The 22,124-nt window shown below is 41.3% G+C and overlaps 1 protein-coding gene across 4 annotated transcripts in view; it reads right to left on the bottom strand.

Moving 5' to 3' along the window:
• Positions 1–22,124, bottom strand: part of LOC143923736 (sodium channel protein type 2 subunit alpha-like) — a 200,634-nt gene that overhangs the window by 96,122 nt on the left and 82,388 nt on the right. For 2 of the 4 annotated variants that reach the window (XM_077447559.1, XM_077447561.1), the window contains exons 4-10: positions 13,335–13,425; positions 13,118–13,246; positions 8,882–8,973; positions 7,422–7,685; positions 4,261–4,324; positions 2,110–2,251; positions 658–864 (exon numbers count right to left, since the gene is read on the bottom strand). In XM_077447559.1, coding sequence (XP_077303685.1) covers positions 658–864; positions 2,110–2,251; positions 4,261–4,324; positions 7,422–7,685; positions 8,882–8,973; positions 13,118–13,246; positions 13,335–13,425 — 989 coding nt within the window. Of the gene's footprint in view, positions 1–657; positions 865–2,109; positions 2,252–4,260; positions 4,325–7,421; positions 7,686–8,692; positions 8,785–8,881; positions 8,974–13,117; positions 13,247–13,334; positions 13,426–22,124 lie in introns of all 4 variants that reach the window. The other 2 variants (XM_077447558.1, XM_077447560.1) reach the window with 1 other exon arrangement.

The raw sequence follows: 22,124 nt of genomic DNA, 5'->3' as shown, positions 1-22,124 counted from the left end.
CCTACAGACTAAAACAAGGCTGCCCTCATATCAGAGCAGTGATGCTCTGTGCTAATCATAAACTTTATTAAAGTCAAGAAAGTGGCAGTGATTTCATGATGAGTATGCCACTGCTGATTTTATGATAAGGGTGAAAAGGAGCTTGAACTGTGTTGATTGCCGAACTATAAGTCTACTCTGTAATTTTCTGAGAATGCATTGCAATATGGCTACCTGGGGTTGTTCTGTACACAGAATGTGCACTGACCACTCCCCTGAAACATAATGTCCTGCTTGTGTGATCGGCTCACCAATTTTTCCAGAAATCGCCACTAAAATACAAGTCAGATTTCAGGCATCCCCTGCAACAAAAATTTCACTTTTGGAAAGATACTTTCACTAGGAACCCGTCTAAAGGGATGCAGGCCCAGCAGATTTCCTCATTAGTGCCCTGCTGCTGCCACACCTGACCAGTAATTATGAAACCACTCCCATTAGACCCACTTAGAACAGAGGCAGAGACAAACACACAGGGATTTCTTCAGAATAACAAAAGTTAGTAATCGGCAACAACGTTTGTTATACGCCTTGTAATGTACATTGATCACCTAGAGGGGAAAGTTTTTTTTTCTCAACAAAAGTGGAGTTACACTTTAACAGAATGTTATGGAATGTTACCTGAATGTCCTCTTGATGCTTTCTTAGCTGCTCCATCATTTGCTGGAATTCGGCTTCTTTCTGCTCAGCTTCTTCTAATGTTGCCTGGTTCTGTTCATCATAGGCCATGGCCACCACAGCCAGAATTAGATTTATAAGATAGAAGGAGCCCAAGAAGATCACCAGAACAAAAAAGATCATGTAGGTCTTGCCAGCAGCTCGCAGGGTCTAGATCAAATAAAGAAGAAAAAAAAACCTTCAGCTTTTTACATACCTCCCTTTCACCCTCGTCTCCCAACTCTATTCAACTACCACTATCGAAAGTGTACTCCCTACATAAGTTGTGAGTCATAGCTTACACAGGGCTATGGACACCTATAGTATGTAACAGTGTGGACTGGCCAATCCTTGTCACCTAGAGTGTGCTACATGTTCCTCCATACCCAGAATTACTTGGTGTTTCCTTTGACTTTTGATGCTGAACAGAGTAGCGGAGAGGAAAGCAATCGTAACCATAACCTGTGAGGAAAAGGGGGACTAATGCTAAGTTTACATTACTGCAGGTCAGGAATGCACACAACATTGCATGCATTCCTGAACCAAGGTAAAACGTGATGCTCTTTAGCAGACACACTGAGGTGTCATTTATTCTTAATGGGACTCCCATGCATCAGTACCCGCATCTCATTTTCCTGCTCCAACCACATGTTGCCACAGCACTATGCAATTCAAATGCAGCATAATTTTAAAAAAAGGACAGGGACTTCTTTATCTGTGTTTTACGGGTAGAGCAGCTCATTGAAATGAATGGCCTACCTACACAGCACGCAGGTCGCAATAATGTGAACCTAGATTAAAGTATACACATTGCCTTGCCCTGAATGGGCTTCGTAATGAATCACCATATTGGAAATAGACCGCATATAAATGTTAGTTTGTTTACAGAGAAAGCTTAGCTTTTCTTCCTACCTCACAGCCGGAGATGTTTTGTAGCTTAGTGCCAAAGCCTGGTAATAGACTCATTGTAATGACAATAAGGTTTCATTCAACAGGTTCCTGTTAAATATATTTACCGCCTGGATAATATTGGATCACATAATATTAAACTCCCTCTCTAATAGTTTATTTCAGAAGAATATATTATGTGCATTAGAAAGTAAAATGTTCTGAAAAGGAAACCTGTGATGAGGAAATATACAACCTTCAATTGCTAATCCCTTTTCTCAAAATACTAGTTGCCTAGCTGTCTCGGTGACCCTTTTGCTTCATTACCTTCTGACATCACATACTTCACCTTCTCCATGCTTGTTTCAGGCATGTGATTCACATAGTATTGAAAATAGAGATATTATACAGAGTATTGAATATAGAGATGGCCAGGTAACCGGCATTTTCAGAAGATGGTCAGTACCCAAACCCTCACTCTTCTGACAGGGCTGATTAAACAAGCAATAAAAATTATTTGTTTCTTACCAGCATATAAAGGTTCTCCCAGAAGTCCTGAGTCATCAATCGAAACAGGGACAGGAAGGCCCAGCTGAAGGTATCAAAGCTGGTGTAGCCATAGTTAGGATTCCTTCCGGTTTTTAAACATACATATCCTTTTGGGCATTGGCTAAATAAATAAATTAATAAATATATGAATGAACATGGAAAATCATGCTTAAAGGTATACACAGGCAAGTTTCTAGGATGGTTTTCCTGGTGTGCTAGACTGCATGTGTAGGCACACTTGTTTGTCATCACTACTATTAGTGTAGTACACACTACCACAGTAAACCTGGGGCAATAGCTCTAGAATGCTGTATGTCTTATTTGGGTCAGTCTATCTGAGTTTAATAGGGTGTGAGGATAGTCATAAGCAGTGGTGGCCTGTCTATTAGGGGAATATGGGTGTTGCCCCCCTTCTATCCATGCGTCCGGCTCTAATAGGCTTCAAAAAAAGTGTGGGCTCGATATTGTCACTCAGTTGTGTGACAATAGTGAATGAATATTTGCTATTGTCACACTGATCCTCCACCCGGCCAATCAGGAAGGGGGTCGCCTGATTGGCTAAAAGAACAGGCGATTTTATTGGATGCCTAGGAGGAGGAGGGAGGATATGCATGGCAGAAGCTGCTGTGATGCAGAGGAGAAGACGCGATGGAAGCCGTTCCCCATCCACAACCTAGATGGGGTAAGTTGGGGGCTGGATGACCGACCGCCCATAAAAAGGGGGGGTGGGGTTCAGGTGACCCGACTGACAGCATGGGGGGTGCCACCAACCAGGGGGGTGGTTGTTTGCTGCCCCCCCCCCCAAAAAAAGAAAACACCAGCTGCCACTGGTCATAAGAGACACAAGTTATCTCAAAAAATATCCACGAAGATCAAAATATGGGTGACCAAAACACACAAACAGACTGGCACTTTGGGGAACATATTTTACTAGCTAGTTTACACATATCCTTAAATTTAACCTAAATATTCCTTATACCCCCAGTTCTGATCACGACCTGTAGGTGGAGTTGATGTCGCCGGGTCTTCTTCTGGGAACACTGATGAGCCCAATTCTAGTGGAAATTCGCTCCTACCCAGTGCAAGTGTATCTACCAATGAGATTTGGGAAACTCAGCATACCCAGAATCTCAGAAAACAGCCCACTGACTTTACTCTTTGCCATGGCATGCTCTCAGGAAGCTAAAATGTAAGGTAAGCATTTTTTTTTTTCTGCTAACGATCCTTAACTGTGCTTTTATCATAAGTGGTGGAGCTCAACAAGATAAGTGGAGCTAGCATTTTAATGCAAGGTCTGCTTTAAGAGCCATTTAGACCTGTCTGCTCTTGTGCATTGCATTAATGCATTAATGCATCACATGTGATGTCACACATTAAAATTTATTGTGTCACATGTTACATGCTTTAAGTAGACTGCCAATGCACAAGAACTGTCCAAAAAATGGCTGATTGCCAAAAATGGCCAATGGCTGAGAGCGCAGACTGGAGTTTTCTGGCAGAGGGGCTGTCCCCATGTCAGAACACAATAGCACAGCAGGGGAGATAGCTGTACTAACATCAGATTGTTAGTACATTGGCTCCGGCCTGAGCTGTCAACCCGCTGGGTTGAATGAAAAAAAGAACTAATAGTGTGTATGAGGCTTTAGGGAGAGATAAGTCCCTACTCTCAGTTCATCACATTACCAACATGAGGGAATGCAGTCCCCTGATGCACTACAAATATGCCTGGATGAAACCCAAGCAGGTGGTGCTCTGCACCATGTATGCATCACACAGCTTAATTTTTATCTCTATTTGTTTTTTTTTTTTCAATCTTTGTGTAGTTTACACCTATTGTATAGTTATCATAATATGTTTGAATTCACTTTGACTGACTCACTGCCTCTGCTGGAAGTCTGATCCAACCATCCACTGCTGTTTTGGGAAATACTGTAAAACTTTTTAAAACTTGTTTTGAACTTTCCTAGCGTTAGTTTAAGGTTCACCTTTGGGGAATACTTATTTGAACAATTACATCTGAAAACAAACACTCTGCATATGGATATAGCTGGCAGACACTGTAAAACACAGATGACATTCATAACCTTTTATACAATTATTGTCATGAAAGTGTGGTCATTTTTTGCTTACCCTGAATCTGAGCTGTTGCCACACAGAAGGGCATCCCTCTGGCCAGGCAGAAAATAGAAATTTTCTGTTAGAGAGAAAAGACACATTTTAACTTTTAAGCTTAACATACCACACATCTCCTGTGTGTAAACTAATGTTGAAATATTGTTTGGGAACTCCTAGTCTTGGTAAATAAGAGCTCAGGATTTTACACATCTCTGATCTATTAAAACTCCACTCAATCTCTCGTAGGATTTTATTATACAGGTCTACCCCAAATAGCAAGCAGTTGTGGTGCAAGTTTGAAAATGACTTGCTAAGCGATTGCTAGACTTGCCAGGCTTCACAGGTTTGTTGCAGAATTGCAGCAAGTCCGTATTGCACTCCAGATTAGCTTGCAAACATTCTACATTTCTGCTGCAAGTTCTGGTTCAATTATGTTGTGTGTGTCATCCCACCACAGGGGTCACTGTGTCTGAATTTACATGTTGCAGACTTGCAGAGCTCTTGCTGTAGACTCACCACTGCAACTTTGCTCTTGCTAGAGACTTTCTACAAATTGGAAACGTGTCAACTAGAACTTGCGCTATAAGTGCTCTGCAAGTGTACAACTTGCCAGTAAAAATGTGCAGCAAGTTAAAGCGGTGTTCCGGCCTCCCCCTCCAAAAATGTAAAAGTCAGCAGCTACACATACTGTAGCTGCTGACTTCTAATATTAGGACACTTACCTATCCTGGAATCCATGTGGGCACCGCAACAGATGTTTCCATCGGCGATCATCTGCTGCTGCTGCCGCTATTGCCAGTAAGGAAGCCTAGCAGCAAAGACTTGTGGCTTCACGCCCGGGTCCCTACTGTGCCTGTGTGAAGCTTGCTGCTGTCTCTTACTGGCCTGGCAGCAGGAGAAGGAGGAGGGGGCTGAACCTCTGAAGTACCTCACCGCTGCGAGGTCTGACGGAAGTGGGGACAGGGTGCCTGTCAAAAACAGGTAGCTGCTCCCCCCTTCCCCGAAGGGTGCCAAATGTGGCACTGGAAGGGGAAGGAGACAGATAAGCATAAGTTCCACTTTTGGGTGAAACTTTGCTTTAACAAACTTACAATTCAGCACAGCCACAGATTTGTGGAATGTTATCCTTGCTATCTGGGAAGAATACCATGTATGCCAATATGCATTTTTGCCATCTGTGTCCCACTTGGGACAATTCTACTCATTTTCTGTTTTGTACAAGCCAAAAAAAATGAGGAAAACACTTTCTCAAACAGTCGTCAATTAGATAACTGTTCCCAATAAAAGATTTCCCCACTGATCATGTTCTAGTGACACATGTTTTGATTTACCATCAGTTTGACAGTGGTCACTAGAACAAATAGAATTGGTGACACTTCACAGCAAGAATATAGACTGCAATAAAACATGATAGGAGTGTTACACTCTCTAAAACAAAAAAAAAAGAAAGGAAAAAATTGTTTTGTTTTTTAGATACACTTTAAAAAGTGTGCAATCATCTAATACATGCTCACTAAGGAATTAACAGATGAGCATCTCCCAGTTGGATCTTTTTGGCTTGACAAAGTGAAATTCTAATGTCTTTGGTGTTTTCAGCCTACTGGGGATGAGATCAGATCAGTCAGACAGGTTAGATAACCTCCAAAACAACATACTCAGAGAGGCGTTGGGAGCTTGCACATGTAGTCAGATGAAGGAAAACTTCAAACAAGCACAATAGCTCTGATGAGGCAGCTCTCACACAGCAAGGTGTCCCTCAATGGGAAATAAAGAAAGGAGAGCCAGACCAACAGCAGATGGATTCATTTTAATTGTTGGTTTAGTTGTTTTTATGACTTTTTTATATTATTTTTTTAATAACAACTAAAATGTTTTTGGCCTCAGTCATCCAGGTTTTCTCTGTTGATCATTTCTGTATTTCTAAAGTTTCATAAGCTGTTAGATTAGCTATTGTTTCCCCATGGATAAAGCCATGTTAGGGATGTCACTCTGTAGCTCCGTTCTTGGTCAAGCCAAGCTTATAAGTCTATGAAGTCCCAGTTCTGTCTCTGATCACCACTTGGATCAATACAGCACATCTAAATACCATCTAAAGTGTATGCGTAGCTTTAGAGCAGGATAGACACAGCAAACAAACACAAAGAGAGAACAGAACACACTCTTAAAATAATAATTACATTTACTACACTTCTCTGAGATAAATATATAATAATTACTCAATCTATACTGTATCTTAATCCCCTACTTAAGACCCTTTTCGCATCAGGGCGGGTGTGGCGTCGGCAGTAAAACTGCGCTATTTTTAGTGCTGCTTTACCGTTGTTTTAGCGGCGGTATTCGGCTGTTAGGGGAGCGGTTTTACCCCCTGCTAGTGGCAGAGAAAGGGTTAAAACCACTGCAAAGATTGATTTCAATGGGCAGGAGCGGTGTATACACCACTCCTTCACTGTTCCAAAGATGCTGCTAGCAGGACTTTTTTTTACCGTCCTGCTAGTGCACCGCTTTCACACTGGAGACACAGCAGCGGCTGTTTCAGGGCGCTTTGCAGGCGCTATTTTTAGTGTGAAAGTGTGAAAGGCTTCTAAAAGGAAGGTTCAGTATATATATATATATATATATATATATATATATATATATATATATATATACGGTATATATTGCATGTTACTGAGATCCATCTATTTAAAGAGAATGAATGTGCAAAACAAGAGATTATTTTACTAAACCAACTCCTGACCGGCTTATATTCACTCTTCCCTTAACCCTCATAGTAGTGCGCTATGTGATGAAATAGTCAAGGCTCAGCACCCAATCACCAAGCTCAAAAAATTACAAAAGGGAATGAGTGACATCCTAAACCTTGTGTTAGCTTCAATAAACTTTTTGTTAGCTTCAATAGTATGAGTGGAGTGGTGAGCTAGTAAAAGACCCAACTGGCAAAGTGGCAGACATATTTGGTATCTAAATTGATTACAGTTGTTACTAATACCTTGTAAATGTATTTTAAATGTATCTACAATGTATCTACAATGATACATTTCCAAATCTGCTTACATGGAAAACAGATTACCCTGCTGAATAATCTTAGCCAATTGCTCAAGTTTCTTCAGTATAATCTGGCCAGTTCTAGCTGTAAATATAAAATATTTTACACAGGTGTTGACATGCAAACTTACTTTCATTTAGGATGTATTCTTCTCTGTCAAATGGATTTAAAGTTATGTTGATATAGGAGCCATTCATGCCATAGGAGGCATTAAAGTAGGAGGTAATATTTGGTTCATATACTGGGGGCCACCGTACACATTTATTCCGTAGGTGTCCCATGAAAAGCTGCAGTCCTATTAGTGCAAACACACTTAGACAAAACACTGTGAGAATCATGACATCCGAAAGCTTCTTAACCGACTGAATCAGGGCACCCACAATGGTCTTCAGGCCTAAAAAAACAGGCAAGTGGTTATTGTAGGCCAATAGACCACAGCAGGAAATATGTGCCCTATAGAAGTATTGAAATTCCATGCATCAGCCTAAATAAAGTTTGATGTTCGTGAAATTGTGAGCTATGATGGGTGTTTAGCAAAGGTGAAGATGAAAATATTAATGGAGGTTACTTGAAGAAAAGTGAGTGATAATGGATGCTGAAGAATTTTATAAGAAATAAAGAATTATGCTTGTTTTGTAAGAAAACAAGACACCTTGAGTTTCATGCTACGGGTGAAATCTAACATATGCATTCATTCCTGCAGCCTAGACAGTACATCTTCTGACAATTTTATAACATACTCAACATTTTGCAAAATTACAATTCATAAAGATTGTTATGATCGTATATTATAAAACTGTGCCCAAGTTTTAGATGCCAATATTTTTCACTGTTTTTCTCAAATAATATTTCCCATGCAATGCCCATGTTTTCAGGAATGTACTTTTTCAAAATATTTTTTTTTTACTTTTAACTTCTTTTCTTTATTTCTTTTCTTTTTTTTTTATTTGATTTTTTTTTAAAGAAAGAAACAGCAATGATGGTTTTTCAAATTGAGCATGTAATCATAACACATAGCATTGTCGGGGATGTAGAGTACATTTCATGAATTAAACAATCATAAAGACATTCACATATAGGGTTAGTTGGATGGGAAACAGAAAAGAAAACGAAACAAACATCACACAGGCTGGGTATTTATTGCGATGTCCCATGCAAGAATTTTGTTAAACTCCAAGGCTGATTTAAAAAAAAAATGAAAGAAAAAAATGAAAAGCTTCAAAATGGTTAAAAACACAAAATCGTTTGGAAATCAGGCATTTGCCAAGTGATTTGTGCTTTTGAACTCATCAATTGTGCTTTCTTGCATTGCAATGGCAAGCAACGAGGCTTTGGGCTCAAAGTGAGATCAAAGATGAGCAAAAAAGTGAAATCAGCCTACGTGTTTAACCTGTCTCTCACCTGGAATGACTGAAATTGTTTTCAATGCTCGGAGAACTCTGAATGTTCTCAATGCTGAGACATTGCCCAGGTCCACAAACTCTGTGACATATCTGTAATAGGGGAGTTCACACACAAACACAATGACAGACACAAAGAAACAGTTGGATGTACAAAGGGGCCTAACACCTCACACCAATTACTTCTTACCTGGAATTACAGAAATAGTTTTCAAAGCTCTTAATACTCTGAAAGTTCGAAGAGCTGAAACATTGCCTAGGTTTACAAATTCTGTTACATACCTGTAGGATTAAATCAGAGTTATTCAGGATATCTAAAAAGGTCTTTCATTTAAGACCTTTTTTTGGTGCTTAATTCAAAACCACGTATCACTAATTAATTTATAGAGAGAGATGGATTTAAAACCGTGGTGGTGTGGTCAAAGTCAAGCTACAGTTTTTGAAAGCCAATTGGGGAAATATTTTGCTGGGACTACAATAGTCCTAGCATACAAGCCATGATGACCCACAAGTGTATATATATATTAAATAAGTGCTACGTTCAGTGGGGCAATAGGGGCAATGGGGGTTTCTGTATTGTCAACTCTGCCAACTCCATGAAGGATGGGCATAACATATATGGGCCTCAGGGAACTCTGCTAACTGACAGAAGTGGAACTAGCTGAGACTAAGCAGTCCACAGCATCTATTATACTAAATTTCATCCAGTTTTGTATGCATCTGGCCAACTGGCAAGTGCCAGAATGGATAATCTGCAATTCAAAGCCTAGGCTGGAGCATTAAGATGAGACAAGCCTTTGATTACAATAATGACCTTTAAAAGCCTACTATTTTTTCTTGTTTGATACTGATTTTAAATAATTGATTCATAGGGAGCATTTAATTATATTCCTGTTTGTTTTTAATGAGCATAATCTTTTATTTATTCATCTATGGATTAAGAGCTTGATATTTGCTTTAACTAGTCAAAAAAAACTGCAATTTTTTAAACATCAAATATATATATATAATATATAACTAAACAAACTTTTTTCATATACTATATGCAGAACATGCATTATAATACAGTATCCATGCATCTTAAAATTAATATACAAACTAGAGACTTTCTAAACATTCTTTTTGTAAATATGTAATAGTTTAAAATGTACAGTAGATATCTCTGTCTGTTTTTCAGTTGTATTTTATTATGGAGTATTGTCTAATGTAGCTATAGTGACATACAATATGATATAAAAGATAGCTGACAAGTTAAAAAGAAAATTTCAAGTCATTTTATCTATGAAAAAATTAGCTGGGTCTGCATTCTGTGGCATTGCTATGGTATAAAAAATTTTATGTAATTGAATTGCAGCAATCCTGCTGTAATCAATAACGGTATTAAGAGTCAAACTATGATTAGAAGGTGACCAGAAGTGATGGGTATATGTGTAGTTAATCATTCTATGAACAGTGGTATAGATTAACACACATAAGTCCTTTACAGAATATAGCCAAGACAACCGGAAAATTCAACTATAGACCCAACATCAACCTCTTAAGACCAGTGTCTCCCCCTGTAGTAGACAAGTCCAGTCTATTACATCCTGTATAAAAATACTCAACCCCCATCCACATCTAAGACCCGTACCCTTGTGTAACCTTCCTCCCCATCCAATATGCACAGTATGCCACATCTCCTTTTGGAAAAAGGAACTAGATGAACACTTGATCAAGCTGATATAATAAAATAATGTTACTTGACCTTGGAATGCAATAATGAGGTCTTTACTTATTTATAATTAGGTGTGCAAATGTTTCAAATGATCTATGATGTATAAATTATATAGCCAGTTCAAAGCAAAGAACGGCATCCGTCTCATCAGTGGGACTTATATATAAAAATTGAAGTTAAGGAAACCGGAGCAAAGATTGCCCTTTGCATCTACAAAAAGTCAGATTTATAAATTTTGCAGCATCAATTTCAGGCCAAAGATGCAAGTGTCTTCTTGGATTCAATAACGTGTTTGGTCAGGCAGATTTTTTATTAGTAAGAGGTCTTGATAATGCCATAACATAAGATTGCAATCATCTTGAGTTCATGAATTGTTACCAAAATATCAACAGATGATTTTATTTATGGCACGTGCCTAATACACACATGTGCCTTTATGCACACTTTTATACCTGTGACAAGACAAGAAATTAGCAGAAATAGTTTACTGAGACAGAAATGCACTAACAGGAAGAAGAACCCCACACAGTTTCTAAGCTTTACCCATTCTACTGAAAAGAAATTTGTCACAATTTCAGTTTTTTGGGATAATTTATCTCTCTTCCTGTCCCTCCCACGCCTTTTCCCAAGAACTGGAAGTAAGGGGAAAATTTCCCAATAGGAAAACAGACAGAGATTTTAACCTATTCTCACTCTAAAACAGAAAATACATTTTGGCTTGAGTTGGGTTACTTGCAGTTATATTCCTTCCAGTGGAAAAGCACAGCTGCAAAGACGTTCTTCTAAAACTTTGTGAAAGTTATTCACATTCTAAATACTAACTTTTTTTACTAGTAACTGCTCCAGACTAACACTGTCTTGTCATGAAAACAAGTTTTCATATCAGTTTCAGTAATAATGAATGAATATTAGCACATTCGTCTCAGAGAGTATAAATCTTACACATTACGCATGCATAGAAAACTAGAGATCTATTTATGCCTGTCTTTGATGTCACTTTGAACTATTTATCATTTCTTTGTTCACCTTTTGCTGTAAAATATTATTTATAAATCAAAGAACCAGTCAAAGTAAAATGCCAGAACCAGTCAAAGGAGTAAGCTAAAGTGTGAAAAAACATGAATAATATTGTGATTAATATTTGAAGAAGCTTGAGATTCTAGTCAGTAGTCTCAGGACTAAATATATTTGGATATATGTGACTGTGGGGAAAGTTTCTTTGCTTCGTACAATTAACCTATACTTGAGAGATCAAACTGGAGGTTCAGCTTGTCAGAATTTGCCATAATAAAAAGGCAGATAACACAAAATGCTATGATGCACTCAACAGCACATAAATAAATACAATGAAGTATAAAAATCTCATTCCTATCAAAGTATTAAAATTTGTGAATGCCATGAGTGACCTTTGTTTAAGGCATCGGTTGTTTAAGGCTTAGTTATATTTTAAAGAGCACTTTTTCAGCCTTATCACTTTTTACATAATTTTTCAGCAAAACAACGATACTAGGGTGGTTAGTGTTTCTTGTTGCAAGTCTTCTGCATTGATAAAGTGAGTAAGTGTATAGTCGATGGAAATATAAGTGTTTACATATTTCAACAAGTAATCACAGAGTTTTCAAAAACAAGCCCTCAATGACCTCTGTAGCTGCCTGAACTGTGAACAATTCATCCTCAAACTTATAACAGAGGCACTGAAATCACAGCTCATCTGCCTTTCTTACCCCTGGCAGCCTGCCAGACTTCACATGTAAACAAACTGAAGGTGCTGTATGGTGTTCAGAAATAAGGGGCAACTGATAGCCTTTGTCGTGATTTTTGAGGATTAATTACTCCACATTACCTACAGCTACAGATATCAGTAAGGGCTTGTTTTAAAATGCATTTACTGTGTGTTTAAGAATATGTAAATACTTAAATGTCCATTGCCTTGTCACAGATTCACTTTAAGCATTGCTGCTAACATCATGATGGTATATCCTATTTACCATATATAAGTATATTACCAAGCAGCTCTTAAGAGCTTACTGTAGGTTGCAGCATGTTGATATATCTTATAGTAATTTCTGTGATTAAACTTGAATGCCAGACAATTTTTATAGTAATAGATACAACAAAGAAAGGTTAGGACTTGTGTAAAGTTTTATTGTAGTCTGTGTCTCCAATGGTAAATTTTTCACTCACTTCCTGTGATTTAATGGGTGTCAGAACAGGAAGAATTTTTTCAATGGAGAAACATTTTTAGCAGATTAGAGATTTTCCCATCCATCCTATCAAAGTGACAGGTGTCAAACAGGATAGGAAGAGAAGGGAAATCTCCCCAGTGGGGGCACATACACTTTTAAAACCCAAGAGAGGTTCTAACTCTCTCCACGCTATCCAAAACTGAAACAAAAATACTTTGGCTGGAACTGCAATTTAATAACATTGGTGCCTTTGAAATATAACTCTTTTACAACCTAACTGCCTAGAAGTACTATGCATACAGACATATAAAGGAAGTGGAGGTTTTAAGTGTTACACTTCCAAAATGCTCTAAGAGCATCATTACTGAAAAAACAAAATGTGCTATCTACCGATCTCACTTCCTCTTTAGCAGCATTACATCTGCACCTAAATTACATTTCTATTCTAACAAATTGAACTCTACTTCTTTGTAGCTGTATGTTAAGGTAATTAACTTGGAATAAATAAAACATATTGAATACTTACGCCATGACAATGACACTGAAGTCCAGCCAGTTCCATGGATCCCGCAGGAAAGTGAAACCTTCTAAGCAAAATCCTCTTGCCAGAATTTTTATTAGAGATTCAAAGGTATAAATTCCAGTGAAAGTGTATCTAAAGTCACAATATGGAGAATGACTCACATTGGGTTGTAATTGCACAGCTGTGGTAAGGATTTGGTGTAGGTCGGTGTATTACTTACTCTACATTCTTGGTCCATTCTGGGGGATTACTCATGGTCATGAACACACAGTTGGTCAAAATAGTGCACATAATGAGCATGCTGAATAACGTAAGATGTAGTTAAGGAACATATCGTTCGGAGGTACAAATAGTGTACAGATGTATGTAAGCAAAAAGCAACCAGTTACAGGCAAGGAATCTAAGTAGCAACCTCCTTGGTGTGTGCTGCAGTATCAAAACTTTGTCTGAAGCACGATGCAAATAATGAAGGTCCATATAAATACAATGCTAATGTTTGCCTTTTGATTTTCACAAACCCCCTTTATGAAATTGTGATGACCTTCCTTGTCTTTTTAGTGTACAGACATACTTAAAGTGAATCTGTGGCCAGCCTATTGGCATTCAAGTATTTACATTTTCTGGGATGAAACCCTTTTTCTCAGCAGCTCAGCCCCCTCTGCTCCCTTCCAGCCTTTATATCTCTGATGTGAGCACAAAGCAGGACCTCTGAATGGGGGAGACGAGCTGCTGGAATGACTTCAGTGCTTTTTCTGTCAACTGCTCTAAAGTGCCTGTAGTTACAGAAGCCAGTAAAGACTTGTCAACCAAATCTAATGTTTGTTAAGCATTTGTAAACTTTTCAATATCCACATAATGACCACAAGTTCACTTTTAAGTGAATAATTCACAAAGAAATGTTAGAAGAGACTTATGAAAGTAGCCTAACCACTAAGTTTTTTGGACTTATTTTGAAGCAATGAAGATGTATAGTGATGGACGAACGTTTCGCCCGGCGGTCGTTTCGCGGCGAATTTCCGACTTTCGCCGTCCGCGGGTTCGAACGCCTTTTTCCGTCGTTCGCCCCGGCGGACTTACGTGTTTAATGTATACAAGAACTTTAACCTTTCGTGACACGTTTATCATGTGTTACAGGACAACCAATTGAGACATGACAGCTCATGGACACTTGGACATTCCCCCTAACCTATAAATACACCCGATCCGGTGGCCATTTTACATTCTTTCTTCTGTCACTGTAGGGAAAGGATCCTGTGTGGAGTAGGGACAGAGAAAACGCTAGCTATTTGGTACACAAAAGTTCTTTTCAGGACTGGTATAGGTGTTAGGTCAGCAGCCTGAGTTTCTTTTGTCAGTTTAGATAAAGGGACAGAGCGCTGTATGCTGCTATTTTAGGGACAGCTCAGCCAGATTAGTCTTTCTTCATCATCATCATCATCATCATCATTAGCTGTTACTATCAGGTCCACAAAAGAGCTGTTCCAGCTAATCGTTCCAGCCTACTCTTTTTTGCCAATTTGTATAGGGACAGGCAGGAAGCAGTGTGTCAGGCAGTGAGGATAATTTTAAAGACTTGCTGTTACTATTAGTTCCACAAAGGTTCTTTTCAGGACTGGTATCAGTGGTACGGTAATAGGCTTGTACACGTATAATATTCTTTCTTCCAAATATAGAAAGAATATTATACTTGACTGCTGCCCTTCTGCTGCAGTCTGCTAATCATTCACAACTCACTTGTTCCACAAAGCTCTTTATCAGGACTGGTAACTTGGTCTGTCTAGGGTGCTACGGTACATAGGCTTGGGTGCGGTACAGTCTGCTGTTCTGTAAGGACCGCTATCGGTCCACAATACATAGGGTTGCCGTGCACTACTGCTGACCGCTGCCCTATACTGCAGCAGTCCTTCAGCGGTATAGGGACTGACGCACAGTCTGCTAAACACTAATACACAACCTGCTTGGTCCACAAAAGTTCTTATAAGGACTGGTAACTTGGTATAGGGTGCTACGGTACATAGGCCTGAGTGCGTTACAGTCTGCTGTTCTGTAAGGACCGCTATCGGTCCACAATACATAGGGTTGACGTGCACTACTGCTGACCGCTGCCCTATACTGCAGCAGTCCTTCAGCGGTATAGGGACTGACGCACAGTCTGCTAAACACTAACACACAACCTGCTTGGTCCACAAAAGTTCTTATAAGGACTGGTAACTTGGTATAGGGTGCTACGGTACATAGGCCTGAGTGCAGTACAGTCTGCTGTTCTGTAAGGACTGCTATCGGTCCACAATACATAGGGTTGCCGTGCACTACTGCTGACCGCTGCCCTATACTGCAGCAGTCCTTCAGCGGTATAGGGACTGACGCACAGTCTGCTAAACACTAATACACAACCTGCTTGGTCCACAAAAGTTCTTATAAGGACTGGTAACTTGGTATAGGGTGCTACGGTACATAGGCCTGAGTGCAGTACAGTCTGCTGTTCTGTAAGGACCGCTATCGGTCCACAATACATAGGGTTGCCGTGCACTACTGCTGACCGCTGCCCTATACTGCAGCAGTCCTTCATTGGTATAGGGACTGACGTACAGTCTGCTAATCACTAACACACAACCTGCTTGGTCCACAAAAGTTCTTATAAGGACTGGTAACTTGGTATAGGGTGCTACGGTACATAGGCCTGAGTGCGTTACAGTCTGCTGTTCTGTAAGGACCGCTATCGGTCCACAATACATAGGGTTGCCGTGCACTACTGCTGACCGCTGCCCTATACTGCAGCAGTCCTTCAGCGGTATAGGGACTGACGCACAGTCTGCTAAACACTAACACACAACCTGCTTGGTCCACAAAAGTTTTTATAAGGACTGGTAACTTGGTATAGGGTGCTACGGTACATAGGCCTGAGTGCAGTACAGTCTGCTGTTCTGTAAGGACCGCTATCGGTCCACAATACATAGGGTTGACGTGCACTACTGCTGACCGCTGCCCTATACTGCAGCAGTCCTTCAGCGGTATAGGGACTAAGAGTTTTGTCACAGGGTGATTTAAAAAATGACAGGCAGAGGAAGAGGCAGGCCCTTCCGCAGGGGTGGTAGGGGTAGGGCAGGAGCAACAGCCTTGAGCCAAAGTGGGAAGTTGCAGAAGGTGCGTTCAATTACTTTAAAGGACGCACCAGACTTGGTTGAGTGGCTCACTCAGCCTTATTCTTCTGCACCCTCCTCATCCTCTCGATCTGCACCCTCTTCTTCACTCTCTGCTATGTGCACCCCCAAAGACACTACCACCAACAACACCACCACCACCACATACCTTCCGCTTGAGTGCAAATGGGGGCCTTCATGCTCCAGTGTTTTAATAGGGACCCCCGTATAAAAAGCATGAGGGTCAAGGACCAGTACTGGGTGGCAACGTACTTAGATCCCCGGTACAAACACAAAATGGCGGAAATGTTACCGCCGTCGCAGAGGGCTGTCAGAATGCAGCACTTCCAGGCCTTGCTTCGAGAAATGCTGCATTCTGCTTTTGCGTGCGCTGGCAGAGGAGCAATTCCCACTCCCAGAGAAGGATTTGCGGGTACCAATCCAACAGCGCCTGCAAGAAGAGGCCGGTTTGAAGATGTGTTGGTGACTTCGGATATGAGGTCATTCTTTCAGCCGACCCATCGACAGGTGTCATCCGGATCCAGCATCAGGGAACGCCTAGACCGTCAGGTGTCCGACTACATTGGGTTAACGGCCGATGTGGACGCTCTGAGGAGTGATGAACCCCTAGACTACTGGGTGGGCAGGCTTGACCTCTGGCCAGAGCTTGCCCAATTTGCAATCGAACTGTTGGCTTGCCCCTCATCCAGTGTCCTGTCCGAAAGGACGTTCAGCGCAGCAGGGGGGATTGTGACCGATAAGCGTACTCGCCTAGCTCACGACAGTGTTAACTACCTCACATTTCTAAAAATGAATGAGGCATGGATCTCGGAGGAATTCAACACATGTGATCAGTAGACCATGTATATGTCTATAAACAATTTTTGGAATCAAGCACACAGACCTTCTTAATTCATTTGGCTCACTTCCCTGACCCAAAAAAGCACACCGTACTATATGCCCCTACCCTCCTCTTTGAAGAGGTTGAGCGGTGTCATATTTCTACTGGGGCTGCTTATTATGAGGGGTTCCCACCATCCCTGTGCTGTGCTGACTTCCTCCTGGGTGTTCTTATTATGAGGGGCTCCCACCATCCCTGTGCTGTGCTGACTTCCTCCTGGGGGTTCTTATTATGAGGGGATCACACCATCCCTGTGCTGTGCTGACTTCCTCCTGGGGCTGCTTACGGTGCTGCTGTCAGCGCTGTATGTCACGGAGCTGCTGTCAGCGCTGTATGTCACGGAGCTGCTGTCAGCGCTGTATGTCACGGAGCTGCTGTCAGCGCTGTATGTCACGGAGCTGCTGTCAGCGCTGTATGTCACGGAGCTGCTGTCAGCGCTGTATGTCACGGAGCTGCTGTCAGCGCTGTATGTCACGGAGCTGCTGTCAGCGCTGTATGTCACGGAGCTGCTGTCAGCGCTGTATGTCACGGTGCTGCTGTCAGCGCTGTATGTCACGGAGCTGCTGTCAGCGCTGTATGTCACGGAGCTGCTGTCAGTGCTGTATGTCACGGAGCTGCTGTCAGCGCTGTATGTCACGGAGCTGCTGTCAGCGCTGTATGTCACGGAGCTGCTGTCAGCGCTGTATGTCACGGTGCTGCTGTCAGCGCTGTATGTCACGGAGCTGCTGTCAGCGCTGTATGTCACGGAGCTGCTGTCAGTGCTGTATGTCACGGAGCTGCTGTCAGCGCTGTATGTCACGGAGCTGCTGTCAGCGCTGTATGTCACGGAGCTGCTGTCAGCGCTGTATGTCACGGTGCTGCTGTCAGCGCTGTATGTCACGGAGCTGCTGTCAGCGCTGTATGTCACGGAGCTGCTGTCAGCGCTGTATGTCACGGAGCTGCTGTCAGCGCTGTATGTCACGGAGCTGCTGTCAGCGCTGTATGTCACGGAGCTGCTGTCAGCGCTGTATGTCACGGTGCTGATGTCAGTGCTCTGTATTACGGTGCTGCTGTCAGTGCTCTGTATCTCCTGCACCCTCTTGTTTGCCTACCCTGGTCCCTGACCTTCCCTCTCCTCCATTGCCTTCATTAGCTCCATAGTCCTGAATTGTCAGAACAATTTCCCAAATAAAAAAAAAATGCTTGTAGTTATCGATCCCAAATTCACCTCATACATGTATTATGCTATTGTCCAGGTGGTGGGACTACGTGCTACCCCCTAATAATTACCCCGTGGCCGCAAATTCGACCTAAAGGTTTGCGAAATTCGCCTCCCATTGAAGTCAATGGAGCCCGCGGCGAACGGTCGTTTTCGCGAACGTTTGTGTCCGTTCGCGTTTCGCGTTCGCGAAACGTCCTGTCGGAAGTTCGTCCATCACTAAAGATGTATATATTTAGCTTTACCGCAAGTAAAATCTTTGCCCTGCATCTAATATGCTGCCTATAAATCAGGACATGGCAGCTTCTATCAGCATTTTCTGAGCCAAGCATTTGGCTCCCATATTGAATTATGTTTTTTGTTGCCCTCAATCTTTTTATCATGCTTGCAAGCATTCAGCTAAAAAGAAAAATAAGAAATAAGAAAGCCATCAGAACTGCACACATGATTTCACAAGCCAACTTTCTCTGCTATGTGATCTCTGAGGACCATTCCAAAAATTTCCTTTCTTGATGGCCAATGTGAAACAAGGTGAAATCCTCCACAATGGGATGATCAAAAACAATAATATCTCCAAAGCATTTTTAACCATTCCCCACTCTACCAAAAAACAAAAGAAGATAAAAAAACATTTTAGTTGTTCTTTAATCTGCATGCAACCCCTAAACTAAATAACTAACCTGAATGGAGCACTAACTAAGTTATCTTAGGAGCAAAAATAAGATTGAGAAAAGAAAGAAAATAGCATGCAATAAAGACTACCGTATGTGCCAAATTTTAGCCATTGAACCAAAACCTTTAAATAACGGCAAACCGTGCTTCCTTTGAAAACCCATATACTTTCCTGTGTGAACATTCTCTTTATATTTAGTAAATCAGCCCAATTTAATCTTTAAAGCTTAATTAGAGACTGGCAGACTAAAGGATCCACTTACTCCTTCTCTCTTCCTTCTGTCTGATTGTATCAGCCAGAGAAGGCCTCCCCATGGGATTTCGTCTTTCGTGCAAAGCATGATGGGAGTTTACTAGGAAGAATTATTTTAATTTATTGGCATTTCATTTTTATTTAAAAAAATAAGTTGAATGATGTTTCATTCTATACCTATGTCACACAAAAAAGATGAAAAAAAGTTTTAATCATATTAAAAATGTACTAAAAAATGAATGTAACAATGTTGTAATGAATCTAAATTAACTTAATGGTCTTAACTCTATGGTGTGTAGTAACCTAAATCCACAGCACTGAGTCTGGTTCCTCATCGCTCCTAATAGATTAAGCCGACACCACAGCATCCCGGGAGATGACCTGCACCCCCTCCCCCTGCAGCACACAGCAGATGACTCAGTTGCCTAGCTTTGTTTCTCTGAGCCTGTGAATGAGGTGTGTCACTTTCCTCCAATCAGTTCTTAGATCACACTTAGCTCTGTGCTCTATCTCCGCAGTGTGTGTGTGATGTTGCTGCTGAGGAAAAGCCTTCCATTTGTGTGTGGTAGAAGGCTGTACAGGACAGATGCGGCAGATAAACAGGTACAACAGGTACAACTTATGTAGGAATATTTTTTTCATCTCTGTGTCTGAGGCTAGTCATCTCACTCAGTGGATTACAACCACTTTAAGTGATTTTTGTATATTTGTCTAGAACTCCTTGAAGTTCACGTATACCCAAAACCCTTTGTTTTATGGTTTTGCATGGAAAATGGGTATAATTAAAACCCCTATCAATTTATCTTTTGCTCGCTGTGTCAAGATGGAGAGATTTTCCTTAACTTTGTGTCCTGGAGAAGCACCAAGAGGTAAGAGGAAAATCTCTCTAAATTTAGACAAATGTTCCAATTGGGGATAAACCGGTGCGCCAATTGGAAAAATATTACCCCACCATTTGTTCTGATGACAACTATAATATTTTTGATTCTACCCACCAGGAACACAGACAGAAATTAAAACCTGACAGTGATCTTTCTCTACTTTATACAAAAATAAATAAATTCAATACATACACTTTAATTATATCCTTAAGCTAACAGTAAGTACAGAAACATAAATGTAACAATATAAAAAAATTACAAATCATAAAAAAAAACATATAACATAAAACACAAAACACAGCAGCTGATGATAAGTATTCATCAATGGGATGGCCATGATTCAGAGAACTAACTTGATGGCTATTGATGGGGTAAAGAAGGCTTTTTCTTCCCACTGTAAAAATCAATTGGCAGCTTTCATACTAAGGTTCTCTTCTGCCATTTCCAGGATCAACAGAACAAGGTAATACACACTGACCTTTCTGGAGTTTGATCCTTTGCAACCTTAGTTACTGTATTTAAAAAACAAAACAAAAAAACAACTAGCACAAAACACAGAAGTTTAGTTTATCAAAGCAAGAAAGCGGGGAAATTCAAAAACGACCTTAGAATTAGGCCACCCCCTCAACTCCCCCCCCCCCCCAAGGGATAAATTATATTTTGTGGCTATGAGAACATTATAAAGATTTTTTAACTACTTTGTCCCTTGACCCCATAGGCTTCTCTTCAAGCGACCAGTCCCTGAAGTTCATTCTCTGCAATGGTCCATCTGTCTGTCACACCGTGGGTGATTTACTAAAACTGGAGTGTTCAAAATCTGCTGCAACTCTGCATAGTAACCAGTCATCTTCCAGGTTTTAGAACCAAAAGCTTAACTGAACAAGCTGAAATTAGAAGCTAATTGGCTATCATGCACAGCTGCCCCTGATTCCGAGTACACCAGTTTTATTAAATCTACCCCACCCTGACTTCATAAAGTACAATGCGGGACCAGAGGTCCAGTATTCTAGGGATGCAAATACCAACCCACTCAGCACATCAGAGGGAAGAGGAGAGTACCAGAGGAGCAACAAAAGGAGCATTTAAGCCAGGGGTGCCCAACCAGTGGCCCGGTGGCAGATGGCAGGTTGGCAAGCCCAGATCACGGGTTGCTGACCCGCCATCCCAGAGCATCAGTTTTGTGAATGAAGCTGCTGGTAGTGCAAGCAAGTGGCTGAGGAGCAGAGCCACATAAGCCAATGCTTTCTGTATAGTACCCACTCCTGTCACAGGCGGAGTGATACCAAATGTAGTCCACCTAGGACAGCAACAGCAAGCGATAACAGAATGGAAGATGGTTATTAAAGGTACATTTACGACTAAATTCACAGTATATATGGATATATCTGTTTTGCAGTGGTTACTGGGCTACTTTCAAACTGATCCGCAGGTGCAGGGCAACTGCGGGTTACCTGAATTGAGCCATAGACTTCTGTTATTACCTGCGGGTTTGTTGCGCCTTCAGAAAGTGCACCAAACTTGCAGGATATAATAGAAGTTTACGTCAAAGTGCAGCTAACCAGCAGAAAATCCACAGGTTCACTGCGCTGCACCTGCGGTTTGGGCAAATTGCAGCGCATCAGTGTGAAAGCAGCCTTAGACCCCTTTCACATGATTGGTCCGACCCAATCGGATTTACTACTCACCTCTATGGAGCAGCAGATGTAAACGGACTTGTGTTTGCGTACACTCACCTACCTAAAAAAAATAGAAAGGGATCTGCCCCTTCCATCTGGGCGAATCGGATTGGATCAGAGGGCCCACAGAGTAGAGTGAGCTGTGTCAGTGGACACGGACCTGTCATCCTCCCGCTCCACTCATTGTGGCCCGTGACCAGTTACCAATTCACTTCAATGGCCCTCGCTCTTCAAAAGGTTGGGCACCCCTGATTTAAGCCCTGCAGTTTGGGGGAGGGGGGAGCATGCA

This window comes from Lithobates pipiens, unplaced genomic scaffold (assembly GCF_037356315.1).
Source record: "Lithobates pipiens isolate NorthernLeopardFrog02 unplaced genomic scaffold, aLitPip1_a1.2 Scaffold_22, whole genome shotgun sequence".
Classification (NCBI taxonomy): domain Eukaryota; kingdom Metazoa; phylum Chordata; class Amphibia; order Anura; family Ranidae; genus Lithobates; species Lithobates pipiens.
This window is presented reverse-complemented; position numbering and strand designations above follow the sequence as displayed.